The sequence below is a fragment of the Misgurnus anguillicaudatus genome, chromosome 15 (assembly GCF_027580225.2).
Source record: "Misgurnus anguillicaudatus chromosome 15, ASM2758022v2, whole genome shotgun sequence".
Taxonomy (NCBI): Eukaryota; Metazoa; Chordata; class Actinopteri; order Cypriniformes; family Cobitidae; genus Misgurnus; species Misgurnus anguillicaudatus.
This window is the reverse complement of record NC_073351.2, coordinates 27,825,064-27,842,435: the sequence shown is the minus strand read 5'-3', so window position 1 is coordinate 27,842,435 and position 17,372 is coordinate 27,825,064. Positions and strand designations below refer to the sequence as shown.

General features: G+C 35.4%; 1 protein-coding gene across 3 annotated transcripts in view; it reads left to right on the top strand.

Moving 5' to 3' along the window:
• Positions 1-17,372, top strand: part of tbxas1 (thromboxane A synthase 1 (platelet)) — an 87,372-nt gene that overhangs the window by 14,744 nt on the left and 55,256 nt on the right. For all 3 annotated transcript variants that reach the window (XM_055174205.2, XM_055174203.2, XM_055174204.2), the window contains exon 3: positions 11,006-11,099. In XM_055174205.2, coding sequence (XP_055030180.2) covers positions 11,006-11,099 — 94 coding nt within the window. The remainder of the gene's footprint in view (positions 1-11,005; positions 11,100-17,372) is intronic.

The window sequence follows — 17,372 nt, the reverse complement described above, 5'->3', positions numbered from 1 at the left end:
AAAATATTAACTTTTTTTGGGGTGTGCTGCATGGAAGACTTGGAAGTAACAGCTCACTTTGGGTAACAATGTTGTATATTTAAAGGAAAACACTACAGTTTTTTTATATTTTACTGTGTTATTACCTCAGCTTAGATGAATTAATACATACCTATCTTTTTTCAATGCGTGCACTTTTACTCTTTGTACAGCGCTTCTTGAATGTGTTAGCATTTAGCCTAGCCCCATTCATTCCTATGGCTCCAAACAAGAGTTTTATTTTGTGCCACCCTACTTACTCGTGTAACTTCTTATGTAACAGTCTTTAAATAGGGAAAACATGGAAGTGTTTGGTGGCTTCTAAATTCATGCCTGTTTGGAGCCATAGGAATGAATGGGGCTAGGCTAACTGCTAACACATTCACAAGGCGCTGTACAAAGATTAAAAGTGCACGCATTGAAAAAAAGATAGGTGTGTATTAATTTGTCTAACTTGAGGAAAGAACATAGTAAAATATTAAAAAACAATGGTGTTTTCCTTAAAGTTTCAACGCCCCCTATAAAAAGGTGTGGATATTAGAGGTCACTTTCACTTTACTATGACATCATAGTCATACACTTTTCAAAACAAGTCATATTCTGACCTTGGTTTAAATAAAAGCAGTTTTTGAAATAAAGAAGTGTTGAGTTTTAAGGCTTACAGGATATTTTTATAGTATAACAACCTCTTAATTGTCAAAAGATCAAGGAGAATTCTTATGACCTCATTAACCTAGATTGTACAGACAGTGTGACCAATAATCATTGCTCAAATTTTTATATAGACAAATAACGCATGTGAAACAACATGTGGGTAAGTAAATAATGACATGCTGCAATTTTATTTTTGGACAAACCATTCCACTGTTATTTTATGGCTGTGAATGTTTCAGCTTGGTACAGGCTCTTTGTGCCTTAGTTTATCAAGTTAGCTCAGTCTCTGCTGAGGTCTGTAAATATGATTGTTTTGTGCGGAAAGGCTTGGAAAAACAGGATTGGGTCCTAAGGAGGTGTTATCGAGCCGGAGGGACTAGCATGACTATTGTCGGCGAGAGAGATGTTGCAGCAGGCCCGTTCGCACGTCTATTTTAGCTCCATTTTTCAGCCTATTTTTGGTTATTGTTGTCTCACAGCTGGCAACACGTGTGCACCTGCGCACCCAAAAAACTTCAGCAGAGTGGAGGTGACAGGGTAGATATACTCCTTTTATAGAGCTGCCACCTACCTCTTGGTTTATTTTCATTTTTGCTTTTTACTTTATCATCCCTGTGTTTAAAAGGGGCACGACAATGAACGGTTGACAATGAATTGGCACAAAGATGGGAGGGGGGTCTTCACGTGCATGTGCTCATTTTATTCACATGTTGTCATTTTATTAGGGATGCATCACAGGCTAGTTGACTACTCCATACCACTAATTGATTAGTGTGCTTGACTAATTTATCTGACACTTTATTAAGTGTTTTAATTAGTGTGCTGTGTTTTATCTGTTAGCAGTTTACACTGTAAACACTTTGAATAAAGTATAATTTATTATACAGGTTAATTTGAATGAAGTTTTTTGAAAATTACTTTAAATACATATGTAGTTTGATTTGTTGCAATGCTAAATGAAAGCTAGAATGCTGAATTGTGAGTGTAATTCACATGGCGATGAAAGATTTTAAAGGTCATTAACAAGAAACCTTAAAGGAATATTCAATTTTCTTAAAAGAAAAATCCAGATAATTTACTCACCACCATGTCATCCAAAATGTTGATGTCTTTCTTTGTTCAGTCGAGAAGAAATTATGTTTTTTGAGGAAAACATTGCAGGATTTTTCTCATTTTAATGGACTTTAATAGACACCAACAATTAATACTTAACTCAACACTTAACAGTTTTTTTTAAAGGAGTTTCAAAGGACTATAAACAATCCCAAACGAGGCATAAGGTTCTTATCTAGCGAAACGATTGTCATTTTTGACAAGAAAAATAACAAATATACACTTTTAAAGCACAACTTCTCGTCTAGGTCCGGTCCAGTCCTGACGTAGGGAGGTCACGTGTTACATATATAAACGCACATTTGCGGACCATTGTAAACAATAAACTGACACAAAGACATTAATTAGTATCAGTTGACATACAACATTGTAGGAACGGTCCTCTTTCTCAACACTTGTAAACACTGGGGCGGAGTTTCGCGTTCGTCCTCTGTGACCTCTTGACGTCATGACGCATTGCGTGGGGTCACGCTGGTGAATCACGACCGGATCTAGACGAGAAGTTGTGGTTTAAAAGTGTATATTTGTCATTTTTATTGTCAAAAATGACAATCGGTGTGCTAGATAAGACCCTTATGCCTCGTTTGGGATTGTTTATAGTCTTTTGAAACTCTCTTTTGAAACGTTGAAAAAAACTGTTAAGTGTTGAGTTAAGTATTAATTGTTGGTGTCTATTAAAGTCCATTAAAATGAGAAAAATCCTGCAATGTTTTCCTCAAAAAACATAATTTCTTCTCGACTGAACAAAGAAAGACATCAACATTTTGGATGACATGGTGGTGAGTAAATTATCTGGATTTTTCTTTTAAGAAAATGGAATATTCCTTTAAGGACATTTAACAAGCACCTATCCACTAATGCAGCCATTAGTTTGCATAGCACGACAACATGGGCTTGTAAACAAGAACATCTTATATCATCAGTTGTTTAGCTCTGTTAACTACTCCGCACACTATCAAAAATAAAGGTACAAAAGCTGTCACTGGGGCAGTACCCTTTAAAAATGGTCCTAATATAAGCATTTAGATACAAATATGTATCTTTGAACTACCAATATGTACCCTTGAAGTACTAATATGCACACTTTGGGTACAAAGGGGTACCTTTTTGAAAGGGTACTGTCCCAGTGACAACTTTTGTACCTTTATTTCTGAAAGTGCAGGCATCATTTAGAAATGCTTTTAGGTTCGGTAACAACACAAACCTTGGTTAAAATAGACATAGACAAAATAAACAGACATAGACCTATCAAAATACATTTTGAGGTGTGCAAAATTTAAACCGAAATAGACAAACAAAATACATTTTGAAGTATGCAAAACTTAATTGTAAATATGATATATTGTTAAAATCAGCTTTTTATCACTTCTGGTATTTGTTCGAGAAATTTACCGTACTTTCCGGACTATAAGCCGCATCATTCAAAAATGCGTCATTAAGACGAAATAACATATATAAGTCACAGTGGACTTTACGTCGCATTTATTTAGAAAATTATTTCACAAAATCCAAGCCAAAGAACAGACATTTAATCTGGAAAGGCAAGTTATTCAACTAAACAATAGCAGACAGAACAGCAGGCTGAATAGATGTCTGTACGTTAAAGTAATATTATCAGTTATTTAAACGATAAACCATAGCATACAAAAATTACCTGGAAGGTTGAATAGGCTAAATTATCCAAACAAGCAAACTAGCATGAAGTTCGCATACTCATCATTCCACATTACTGAATCCATTGAATTACATACAAAAGCAGCATATAGTGGACTCTTGCGGCTATAGACGGTAATGTTGTCACTTACCTCATAAATGTCAAAATTAATTCATATTGACTTGACTATAAGACGCAGCACCAGCCAAGTTATGAAAAAAACGCGGCTAATAGACCGAAAAGTACGGTACACAAATAGTACAATATTGTTAAACACTGTGGTCAGTTTTAAATATCCACTTGAAAATGTACAAATGACCTTTACTTGTTTCTGCATATTAAACTGTTCTTGAATCAGGGGTTGAATCAGGAAATAATCTGGAAAGCTGGATTTGATTTTGAGTTGCCTGCATACAAGCACCACCACAGCCCGCTGGGCCACATCTCCAGCCTTATCTGAATATTTTATTGACACATCATTGAAGGCATATCATGACATTTAGAGGCCCAAGTGACACATGACGCCTGTGTTGAGAAGTGTGTTGATGGGAATTAAAAAATGTATTTATAATTTTACATGGGAATAGCAGAGAGACTGGGTAGATAAAGAAAATAAATGGTTATATAAAAGGTTTTATTTTTAAATATTCTAATTTAATTTGTTTTTACAAATAAAAAGCATTATTAATTTGCATACGCGATAATTTGCATACGCTAACAAATTTTATAATATGATATCACGTTTTTCTGCAATATCATGTTGAGGTCACCACAACAGATTCTGTACTAACAAAACAGACTCTTCTACTTGAGAAAGTCAACTATTTAAACGTAATTTAATACGAACTGTGTGTTTGCATTTTAAATATATTTGAATTGTTTGTTCGTGCATATTGCCACTTAGTTTTTTCTGTTGGGTTTGTGTTGTTTGTTACTGTCGCAGATTGTTTGTGAGCCCGCAGCTTCACAGCTGATCAGTCACATCAGCTCTGTGTTCTCAGAGATAAATGTGTGTTTTGAGCTCACTAGTGTGGTGTGACCGCCAAGCATCTGATCCAGGTCTGGGTACTGCACATGGTCCAAAGGGGTACTCATCCTCTGCCCACCACCAACCGCTAAAGCCATTTCTAGGCATGTGTATCCCAGTATACTCACCCACTTTACACCACAGTGTTACTGAGTGGTGAGCTCACACATCATTGCCCATGTGACTGCAGATGCATACTTTGTGGGGTCACCATCTGTGTGAGAGAGGAGAAGTTTGATTTTTGTGGTCATGATAAATGACATACTAATCCTGCAAGAATCAATGCACCTTTATTGGTGCCCATTTTAAATAGTCTCTTTATAATAGAAATTAAATCATCATGTCATGAATGATGAAGAGAGACACTAGAAACAGCCCCGGGTGCAATTATAGCCGGGACTTTTATGCCCAGCAGGATCAGTGTTTCTACACTCTTAAAACAGAGGTCTTTAACCTTTTTCAGGCCAAGGACTCCTTAATGGATAGAGAGGAGGAACAAGGTCCCCCTTAATACATGGATCAAATGAAGACTGGATTTATTAATTTTGTTATGATGGTTACATTACAAATATATAAAACTACCTTTTTTTTACACAGTCAGATACATACTGTTAACATACAGTACTGTGCAAAAGTCTTAGGCCACCACCACCCGCTTTGTTGTTTTTGCAAAGTTTTAAACAGAAAATACAGGAAATATGTACACAAAATTAAAAACAAAACAATTATCAGAACTAGATGTCTTCTTCAGGCATCAGTCAGTATTTAGTGTGATTCAATAGCATTTCGAAGAAAAAACTTGGATTTATTACATTTTGCGGAGGGTGGGGGGTCTGTTTTTATAATAAATCTTTGAAAATGAAATTATGGATTTGATTTTTTTATGTTATTATAACCTAAATATGCTATGTGAAAGTTTGTAAAAAAATAGCGGTTTTCATCTTGTCACTTTCTTGGTATATAAAATACATTTTTACCAAAATTTGTCAAAATGGATTTATTGCGTTTTGGAACCAAACTCTTCATATGTTTTGTTTAACATAAATTCTACGTTTGGAGGGGACGTACACCGAAAATTGGAGAACAAGGGGCAGTGTGTAATTTTTAGAAGGATCTCTTGACAGAAATGCAAAATAATATACAAAACTATATTATCAGGGGTGTATAAAGACCTTTCATAATGAACCGTTATGTTTTTATTACCTATAGAACAAGATGTTTTTATCTACATACAAAGAGGGCCCCCTTACATGGAAGTCGCCATTTTGTGCCGCCATTTTTCTACAGAAGCCCTTAACGGACAATTTTTTTTACTAAGTTGTCTCTGACAATGACATGTTTGTCTGGTGGCAGTTACCGTAGCTTCTCTATGTGTTTCAAAAGCAAGAGGTGAGCAGTGGACTAAGCCGTTGGTTGCAATTCACAACCTCACCACTAGATGCTGCTAAAATTTACACACTGCACCTTTAATGATTTCATGATGTGCAAGTTTTAACCAAACCTCAGCAGACCACAATATCAGCCTTAAAGGTCATGTTCTTCCTGATCCCATTTTTTTAAACCCTAGTTAGTGTGTAATGTTTGCTATAATGGCATAAATAATACCTGTAAAATGATAAAGCTCAATATTCACTGCCAATATTTTCTTTAACAGAATTTGTCTTTCAAAGCCTACAGCGAACAGCCATTTTGGACTACAGCTCTCTACTTCTTGCTTTAATGACGTCACTAAAACAGTTTTTTGACTACACTCCGCCCACAGGAATATGTGAGTCGCTAGCTAGGCTAACGGCAAGCTAAGCTGCTATCGAATCACAACACACTAAACAAGCTACACAATCAGAACTCGTTACGTATTTCTGAAGGAAGGACTTTACAGAACAAGGAAGACATCAGCTCGTTTTGAGGACAGTGAAAACAGCGCTATATAGATAAGTCAATTGTGTAAAAAATACCACATTTTTTACACGTGAAACATGAATACATGTTATATTGCGCCTGTAAACACAATCAAAGCTTTAAAAACACAGAAAGAACGAGACATTTAAAGGTGTTTGCTTAGAGTATATGACTTCTGGTTACGTTTAAACAACATTTATTTTTCAGTTTTTGACATATGAAAGAAGCCAGTGAGAAATATGTCTTAGCCTTATAAGACCTCTTAAAATTTGAATTTGGGAAAGTCAGAGTATGGTTCAAGTAAATATTTAATATAGAGGTTGGGTGTGAGTTTTAGTGACATTTTAAGGGTTGTCTTTTCCACCCTGGCCTTTTCCCTGTGTGTTTAGCCCTGGGACATCTCGTTTCTAAAGCCTGGCTCTACAACGGCTGTGGTGTATTTACAGATAAGCTAAAATTGTTTATCTAGCGTGGAGAGACACACAACGGCTTATTTAACTACACTTGATCTTCACTCATTGGTGTGCTGTCTTGTATTTATGTGGTGTACTGTAAGTCTATAGTCAAAAAATAATTCACTAACGAAATTAAATGTAAACCTTATTTCCACAATTCAATGCTCCTTGTTCAGTCCACTTTGATCAGTTATGGAAACTAAGCCAGAAAAATGGTTTGTTACCCAATTATCATAATATTGACATCAAGACCAAGAGTACATTATTATGTGATTTTGCATTGAAAAGCATCAGCGTTCAGCAAAATGACCTGCCTTTATGAACCACTGTGTGAACTACATCTTGTACATTTAGTATGTGAAGGTTAGCCAATTACAATAGTACTTACTATATAAATAGAAGCCTGGCCTGAATAAGTGGAAATGGTTATTTAAAACTACAATAAAAAATGCTTGCTACTCGTTTCAACCCACTGTTGGATAAAAATGGACAAACTCAACAGATAGGTTTAACCCATGACACAAATTTTATCATTAGAATAGTACGCACGCACTTGTATGCGTACCGCCACATTTTTTTAACCATGTGTACTCTGTACAGGAAGGTCACGCATGCATGTGCAGAAGTAAGTAGTGGAGAAGCATGCATGTATGTGCATGCGTCGAACATCTGCATATACGTATGAGTCAAATAAATTTTGCAACCGTGCACGTACGCTCACATACACATATAAAAAACTGTTCTTTAGGTTTAAGGTTAATTCGAACCTATTTATGTCAGTATTTTACCTAACCAAGCTTTGAAGCAACCCAATATTTTTTGAAAATTTCTTTCTTCATGAATATTCACTTGTCATTGTCAACAATAATTATAATTTTTAAAAATAGCTACAAGATGTGTTTTTATTAGTGCTGGGCAAAGATTAATCGCGATTAATCACATACAAAATAAAAGTGATTTTTTTGCATAATATATGTGCTTGTACTGTCTAATTATTGTGTATATTTAACCACACACACATTCATATATTCATTTACTTATATATAATTTTTAAAATTTATTTTAATGTAGAATATAAATAAATATATATAAACATGTAAATGTTTCTTAAATACATACATGAATGTGTGTGTATTTATTTATACATAATAATTACACACAGCACATACTCATATATTATGCCAAAAATCACTTTTATTTTGTATGCGATTAATCGCGATTAATCTTTGCCCAGCACTAGTTTTTATTGCATATTGTAATAAATACCAAACACAACACTCAGATGAATCTGTGAATCATTTGTTCATTTCTTATGCTGCATAAAACCAAAAAATGTATAAACAAGTCATTTTTATTAAAAAATATATTTTTGGTTTCATTTAGAAAAACAAGTGAACCAATGATATGCAGATTTACACAATTTTGTCTAAACATACACTGAAAAAAATGATTCATTGAATTTAATCAATTTTTTTAAGGTAAGTGGTTGCAATCAATTTATTTAAGCTACATTTAAACAAAAAAGATTAGTAAAGTAAAATAAAATATAAAACATTTGTTTAAATGTAGCTTAAATAAATTGATTGCAACCACTTACCTTAAAAAAATTGATTAAATTCAATGAATCATTTTTTTCAGTGTAAGTGATGCTGTTGCACTGTGCGGTCTATGAGCTCCAATAAAATATCACATTATTAAAATATTAAAATAATTATTAGCATTAATATTTCTGTGTATTGTGTTTATTTTTATTTTTTTAGTATTGTGTTAGCTATCAGTTTGTACTAATGGTAAGCAGCCCTACTGAAATCAACTGTGAGTCTGTTGTGAGCTTCACGTGACATGAGAAATGTTATTCGTGTTGCATGGGTAAAAGCGACCACAAACACCTGTTACCTACAATGTGTTTGTGACGGTCCACTTTTGGTTATGATGTTACCCTGGTATCTGCCTTGGTACTTTTAAGCGGTGAACAACAAGCAGCTATAAATTGGAACAGAGGTATTGTGTCACAGTATAAAAATATGCTATATTCGGCTTCATACGGTGGCTGTCACACTTCAGTAACGCCTGCTCTGTTGAGAAACACACTTAAAATGTTCCCCAGGGAGATTTTTGATTGAACCTCAGAAAAGCTGTAACAGACTGTTGATAATTTTCCAATCTCCTTGTAAAGAATGATAGATCAAACTATGCCCCGTTTGTTTGAAGACCTCCGGACAGCTGCCATCTTTGACAACCTGACTGCATGATGAAGGATCTAGATGTCTCTCACAGCAGTCCTGCGTTAGCTTAGTCTCTATTATGAGTTGAATGACTGGAGGATGATGTCTGTCCTTACTGTATGGTGGGTGGCTGGGCTGAATATATGAGGTTGGTGTGAGAAATCGTTCAGAATCTGGACACAGACATATTGGACCGCTGATTTGTTTTATTCAATGCAAAGCGATCGTGTAACAATGCAGTGTGCCTCTGTGTAATTAATCGCATGTCATAAATGAGTTATCATTCAAGCTTTTTTTAACAGCGCGTGTTAAGACTCGCTCTCTAATCTGACAATTAATATGGTAATGAATCCCTGCAGAGCTGTAGATTATGAAAGAGATAGATGTCAGAATCTTTGGTTACAGTATTTTAGCATTTTAAGGGAAGATGGGCTTGCTGTGCTAAAGTTGCATAGACTGTTAAAAAAAATTAATTACTAAAATAAAATTGGAAATTGCAATAAAATGTATCATTTTCATTTACCAAATATTTGCCTTTATCTTTTTCTTTTATGTTTTCTAAGGATGGCTTTGGCCATCTATGGCTTTATTCATGGCGAGAACTGGTTAATCCATACATAAAATGTGCTTTTTATTTACTTGCAAATGTTTTAGATCCACCAGGGTCACCGGTAAACACACATTTTAATAGATTCTTCACAACGTTGGCGAATATTTGTTTTTAACTTTTCAAGTTTAGGGTACAAACAATGCACCCCCTCTGAACGAATATCGTCTTGTCACCCCACTTCAAAGTCATGTGCTAAAAGTGGTTGACTCCAAAAGCTGGTGTGCCAGTGTATGCAATCCTCATGCATAATGCACGTCCCCTTTTCTATACTCAGAGGAAATGCAGCCCTTCCAAACACTCTTCCATACATCTTGTGTCATCATTTATTTGCGCAAGCCATCATTTCCCAACAGGGCTGACTTTGAGGAGGAGAGAGACAACGGAGAACTTTTTCGGGCCCTGACACTAATATAGCCGCCTCTCATAAAAAGTTTGCTCAGCCCCTACAACGACCACAACAAACCTAAAATTATAAGGAAAAAGTGGCACGTGTGTATAGACATGATGTTAGACAGCAAATAAGTCTTGACAGCATTTTGCTAAGTATTTTGTAATTAATATACCTGCAGCTTTTATGTCCTCAATTTCATTGAGACTTTGTGAATATTTGTATTTCAAAAAATTAATATTCACCACTTTCAAAATGTATAGACTTTCAAAACTTGTTTTAAAAATATGCTAATTTTCCAGCTTGCCTAGAGTAGATTTTTTACCATTTTGGAATCCATTCAGCCAATCTCCAGGTCCAACCCCTTTAGCATAGCTTAGCATAACCTATTGAATTTGATTAGACCATTAACATTGTTTTAAAACTTTATATTTAAAACTTGCCTTTTCTCTAGTGTAATTGTGTAATAAGACTGACAGAAAATTACAAGTTGCGATTTTCTAGCCCAATATGGCTAGGTAATATACACTCATTCTGGCATAATAATCAAGGACTTTGCTGCTGTAACATGACTGCCATGTTACTGCAGCAAAGTCCTTAATTATTACACCATAATGAGAGTATAGTTCCTAGACATATCGGCCTAGAAAATCGCAACTTTTAATTTTTCCATCATTCTTAGTACACAATAATAGTACACATAACTACAAAAGAGTCAAGTTTTAAATAGGAAAAATATCGAAACTCTTTGGTTACTTTTGAGCGCGGTGCTAATGGTCTAATCAGGTTCAATGGATTATGCTAAGCTATGCTAAAAGTGGGACCGCCAGACCCTGAGATCAGCTGAATGGATTCCAAAACGGTACAAATCTAATGTTTAACTCTAGGAGAGCTGGAAAATTAGCATATAGTGTCCCTTTAAGGTTTAATGTAAAATTAAACATCTTTTTTCTGTTTTAAAGGTACTCCATCTATCCGTATTCTACCCTGGAACGCTGTGGCATCAAACACCCAAAGCCGTGGCCATTCTTTGGGAATCTCATGCTGTTTCGAAATGTAAGACTTTTTTAATCATTTTACACAAATACACACCTTGCCCCGCCCCTCCGAAGCTGGAAGAATGATGTTTCCCTCATTGAGCTTCACTTCATTAGATTTGTTCATTAAAGATGAGTCACCTCTAATGACATCTAATGCCATGTGATTCCCAAACAGATTAGCCGTCGTGTGGAATGATGTACTTTCACCATGATAATTTAAATGAAGGTCGAGAAGTGGGTGTGTTTAATATCGCAGAATTAATACTTTTAATTCCTTCAGATTTTTTTGTGTGTGTTTAATATGAGTGCCCTGAGTGTAATGTAGCAGATCAGCAGCTACCGCGAGATGATGCTCATTTCAGCCTGTCTTTAGTTTAATGATAATGATGTGATGTGTATTAGAGGAGATTTTAATGCTGTGGGGCTGTTCGATTCTAACGACAGTTTTACAAGAGACCTTTATTTGTGAACGTGCATGAATTCCTTCAGCAACCATTAAGTGTGTTTCTAATGAAAATGCATGCCTGGGTCACATTTCCACTGGCCAGTTCTCATTACTGTACCTTAAATAATCTCATTGCAAAGAAAACAACAATTATATATCATTATGCAAACTGTAAAGTAGGGTGGGGTCCAAAATTTAGATACCACATTAAAATTTTGCAATTCTCATTAAAATAATGCCACATTGCAAATGGTTTCATACAATATAAAAAAAAAACGCTGGGTAATTTTCAACCCAGTATTGTGTCAGAATCAGGAACAAACCCAGCCGTTGGGTTAAAATAACCCAGAAAATGTATCTATTTGACCCAGCAACAATGGATTTAAAAAACCTATATGCCCATTTTCACAAGATGTAATATAAGTCTCAGATGTGCCTAGAATGTGTCTGTGAAGGTTTAGCTCACAATACCCCACAGATCATTTAATATAGCATGCCCAAACTGACCATATTTGGTTGGGAGCAAAAAAGTGCTGATTTTATGTGTCAGTGACAAAAACTGTTTTGGCAAGGTGAGAAATTCAAAAAACAAAAAAACAAAAAAAAAACTTGTTGTAGCATGTATCAGGTTTCAATGAACTTAGTGTATTTATGTTGATTTTATGCAAACAAAAATTACATTTGCACCATTTTTATGAAATTTAGGACCTGAAAATGTCAAATGTAACCCCAAATTGCGCCAAAGAATGAGAAATTAACATTTTATCCACCTTGATGGCATGTAAGCGTAATCATAAAAAAATAATTTTAAAATATAATTTTATTAGTTATTTCTAAATGTAAATTTTAATGCTTTTAATGCATTTACAGCTCTGTTTTCTAAATAATCTTACAAATTATGTAAAAATGTATGTAAAAAATCATATTACACAAAACTAGATGATTATATTTAATTCCACATTTTTAATAAATAAATTTATATTTCATTTACAAAAAATACTAGTTACACCAATTGACATTTTTGCCGGTGTCCTGCGTCAGCTTTTGCAAATTTTTTTATAAAGTCATTCTTTTTTTACACAAAGTATTCTCGTTGCTTCATAAAATGAAGATTGGGCCTTGACAGTTTCAGTTGCGTTGCTGTCTAATCTATGGGGGAACAGAAAGCTGTCAGATTTCATCAAATTATCTTAATTTGTCTTCAGAAGATGAGTGAAGATCTTGCGGGAACAACAAAAGGGCAAGAAAATAAGGGTAAGGGAGAGAGGCACAACCTAACACTTTTTGGTTTTGGCTCAATCATGAAAAAAAATTGAGTTTGATTTAATAAAATTTTGACACAAACAACACACACACCTCTTCTACAAATTAACATTTGAAGTTTGTTTCTAGTACTTACTATTCAGAAGTGCAAACGTTACAACTTACTCCATAGGTGGGGTTAATTGTAACAGGCAGGGGGTTAGTTGTAACACTTGCTAAAAATTAAGTTTGCAGGCAAATATTTCAATACTATTTTGTCTATATACTTGAAGTGGATATTGTTTATGTATCTGTCTATAATAGAAAGATATCCACACTGTATTCATTCATCCAGCCCTTTTCTAACAATAGTTCAAATAAATGGATACAAATGTCTAAATATGTGAGAAAAAGCAGCACAATTATGACAAAACATTTTTTTATATGTGACCCAGTCTGTAATAACCATACTACAGTTTCAAAAATTTAATTCTGAGATAATAAGCATCAAAGTCTGATTTTTAACCATTCATTGATTTCAATCTTTGACGTGACCTTGTTCAATCAATATTAAAGATATCAAAAATTGTCTGTAAAAATTTATTTTTGTTCATAAGGCACATTTATTTGGTGGCAGCCAGCAATCATTCGTGTGCATCTTATTTTAAACAACGGCAAGAATTACGCTAACATTAGCTGTTTTCATATCGTAAGTGCTGAGGGGTTAGTTGTAACACAGCATTACAATTAACCCCGCTGGGTCAAAATATTTTCAAGCCTACCAAAAAAGTTGCTAAGAGCTGCAGACATATTTCAAAATGATGCTATGTTTTAGTCAACAAGACACTGATTAATATGACATAGCATTGTATTTGACACACCCAACTTAGAAACCGAAAAAAAACTATTATGCTACTTATATGCCATCAAAACACTCGTTCATCAATAACTCTCGAAAAACGTTATACATTTCCAATAATTTGCCAGAGATCGTCTTTTGGCAGCGTGAAAAAATACCGGAAAAACTAATCGCTTGACCCTGTGCAACAATGTAATTAACAGTTTGTGTTACAATTAACCCTGCGTTCGCTTTTGCCCCGTGCACCCCTACTTTAATTTTATATGACTAGGTAAACTAACTCTTTAATATTGCCCTATGCATATTTATATTTCACGTTTTGCAGCAATAACTGACAACAGCAACATTCTAACAATAAACTATAACAATCCAATGTGAGACTCTTGTGTAATTCAGATGAGGACTCTAATCCATTAAATGCCACCTGGTATTTACTGTGGTTTTGTTGTGAAACGTACCAGTTACAGTTTCTTAAATCTTAATTCAAACCTGAATTTTAGTCACATCTGTCACTTGAGAGGAGGATTGTGTCTCCAAAGCCAGAAACACAAAACATACACAAAGACCTACAGGATTTAGTTGAGAGGATGGCCTTCAGAATTGGGTCAGAGCATTTTGCTAGACCAATGCTCTGGAGAGCCCTGTTTGTAAGAGCCAGTCTGCTGACGTGGGCATTATCTACACACACACAAAATACATTCACACAAAGTGTGCACAGCAACAAACAACACCCCACACATGAAAAAAATAGTTCACCTTTAGGGAGCTTCATCTAGACATTTGGTAATTATGCAAGACGGAGCTGCATGCATATTAATCTATGCCTTTCTCACCTCGTTTTAATAACATTTAATCACAACCAGGAAGACGGGAATCGAGATGAAAAGAAGAGATAAAGGAAAGAGACAGGAGGGACCGTGAGGAAGACGCAGCTCTGTCATAACTGGGTGATGGGGAGATTGAATGAATTGAGCGTTTTGAACAGCAGGCTGTCCTGCCCACCAAGGTGGTCTGACAGTAACATATTGATCTGGGAATCTATTGAGGACAGAACAGCATATGAAATGATATCAGAGCTTCATTTAATGTGCACCACTGTACAGGTGGCCTAAAAATACACTTGAATTCCCATGATTCTCACAAAACCATGTCAACTCCAAATTAAAAGATTCCCAAATCATAGCATAAGCAGTAATATTTTTGCATAAGGAAAATAAGCCTATACTCTAAAAAAAATGCTAAGATATTTTCAACCCAGTGTTGGGTCAAAAAAGGATGAACCCAACCATTGGGTTGTACTTTAAAGAATGCAAACGCCACTTTTACATGGTGTTTGGACATAAATGTGTGTTAGCAGTGTGTGAACACAGCAATCCTACAAAAACATTTTTTTAATTCTCATTAAACTAAGGCACTCTCATGAGTAGGGTGGCCATTCGTGCCAGTTCCGCCGGACACGTTCCGAACATATTTTCGGGTTCGTTCTCCGGAAGACGCGTTGGTCGACCGCATACGTCATCAAGGTTTAATATTTCGGGTTTAATTTCAGAAAAGCAACAAATGTATTTTAACTGAAATGTGAGAACCTCGATGACGTATGCGGTTGAGCAACGCGACTTCCGGAGAACGAACCCGAAAACATGTTCGGGACTTTTCCGGCGGAACTGGCACGAATGGCCACCCTACTCATGAGACATGCTGTTTTGATTATCTTGTTAATGTGATGTCACCCAAAAAAAAACCCCACCCATTGCCACTGAATGGCTGGTTAATTTTACCCAAAGGCTCCTCTAAATGTGTTTGTTAGCACTCTGTAGCGGTAATGCAGCTAAAGATACTAGTCTCAGACTGTAATCACAGGAATCAGATCTATTATAAACCAAAAGCGCCCACTTTTCGTTTGGTAAGGGAGTGAGGGCGTAGCTCATTTGCATTTAAAGGGACACGGGTCAATGACGTGACGTTAATTATTTGGTGTCCATATGGTTCAATCAAATGTAAAAGAGTTAAAATTTCAAAATAAATTTGCAGATTACTTGCATCCATTCTCTTTTTTGAGGACCAAGTCTAAATGTTTGGGTTTTATTTCATTTTTTGCAAAAATGTAAATTGGTTTAGCTAGTATTTTTAATCTAAAAATGTAAGGTATATGCCATAGAAGAGCCATTTTGTGTGGTTCCATAAGGAACATTTAACACCCAAAGAACCTTTCTGTGTCACCAAAGGTTTTCAGTAGTGAAAATGTTTCTTTAGACTATAGACGGCTTGATGGGAGGCATGCGCGGTGCCCGGAGTTAACTTCCGGTCTGTGCTCGTTTATCAGTCTGGCTAGCGACTAAACTGACCTTTGGAACATATACCTTGTGGAAAATAAAAATGTTTTAGTTTCCGATGTGAGCATTGATCAGCCCTGTGTGGATTTGGCAGCGAGGCAAGAATTTAAGGATCTGTAGTTAACATACATTCTGTTTTACACATCAGTGTAATGGTTGACTTTAGCTATGATATGAACTAAGGTAATTTACTGGTTATTTATTTTGCTTGTTATTAAAAATAATCTACTACTCTATAGGGGCTCGGTTATAATTGATACTTTGCGGAAGTCTACCGGAAGTTAAGTTTGGGCCACAAAACCAATGACTGAACCTGTGAGAACCTGTGGTTCTTTGGGGAACCAAAAATGGTTCGTCTACGACAAAGAAACTTAGTATCTATTATTAAAGGAAAGAGAAGTAAGACTAAGGATGTAGTGGGACTGATTTTAAAGGAGAAAGAGAAAAATAGCAGAATCATAGTTTGGTGGGAGAATCATGAGTAACAGGAAGTGATGTACATAGACAGACAGGGTCGTGGATGGAGAAGCAGATTGAGTCACATTTAGAGACTAGACGACAGAGTCTCTCACAACCCACAGCAGCACATTATCATGACACACTCCATTACCAAATACAACACTCACAGACATGAGACTCGGCCCATTTAAGATCCTAAACAACATTGCTGCAGCTCTCTCTCTCTCTCTCTCTCTCTCTCTCTATTGCAAACACACACAACTTCTTTATCCATAAGGGACATGCATGGAAAATGTTTTTTATTGCTACTGTATTTTAAAATAGACAAATCTAATGCACTAGCTAAATAATATAAAGGTCCCTCTCTAGTTCACCAAGACTGTTTACAAAAGATCCAGTGCATAATGGTGCAATGTTATAAAATTAAAGGGGACATTTCACAAGACTTTTTTAAGATGTTAAATAAGTCTTTGGTGTACCCAGTGTGTATGTGAAGTTCTAGTTCAAATAATTTATAATAACATGAAGAGTTTTGTTGCAAAACGAGATAAATCCATTTTTTAAAATTTTTGTCAAAACATGTTTATTATTATGTTATTATTTTGTTTTATGGTGCTACTTAGCTGTATTTTTTAAGTTATGAAGGTTTTAATCAAAACAAACCAACTGCAGTTGAATTGATATTAATTGGAATGCACAACCAGAAAACGAGATTTCTGAACAATTAAAAAAACGGATTTATCTCGTTTTGCAACGAAACTCTTCACATGTTAAAATTCCACTTTGTAGGTGTGGGCAAAAATGTCCTGTTTATGGGTGTGTCCTTTAAAATGCAAATGAATTGATCTCTGCACTAAATGGCAGTGCCATGGTTGGATAGTGCAGATTAAGGGGCGATATTATCCCCTTCTGACATCACAAGGGGAGACAAATTTCAATTAGCTTTTTTCA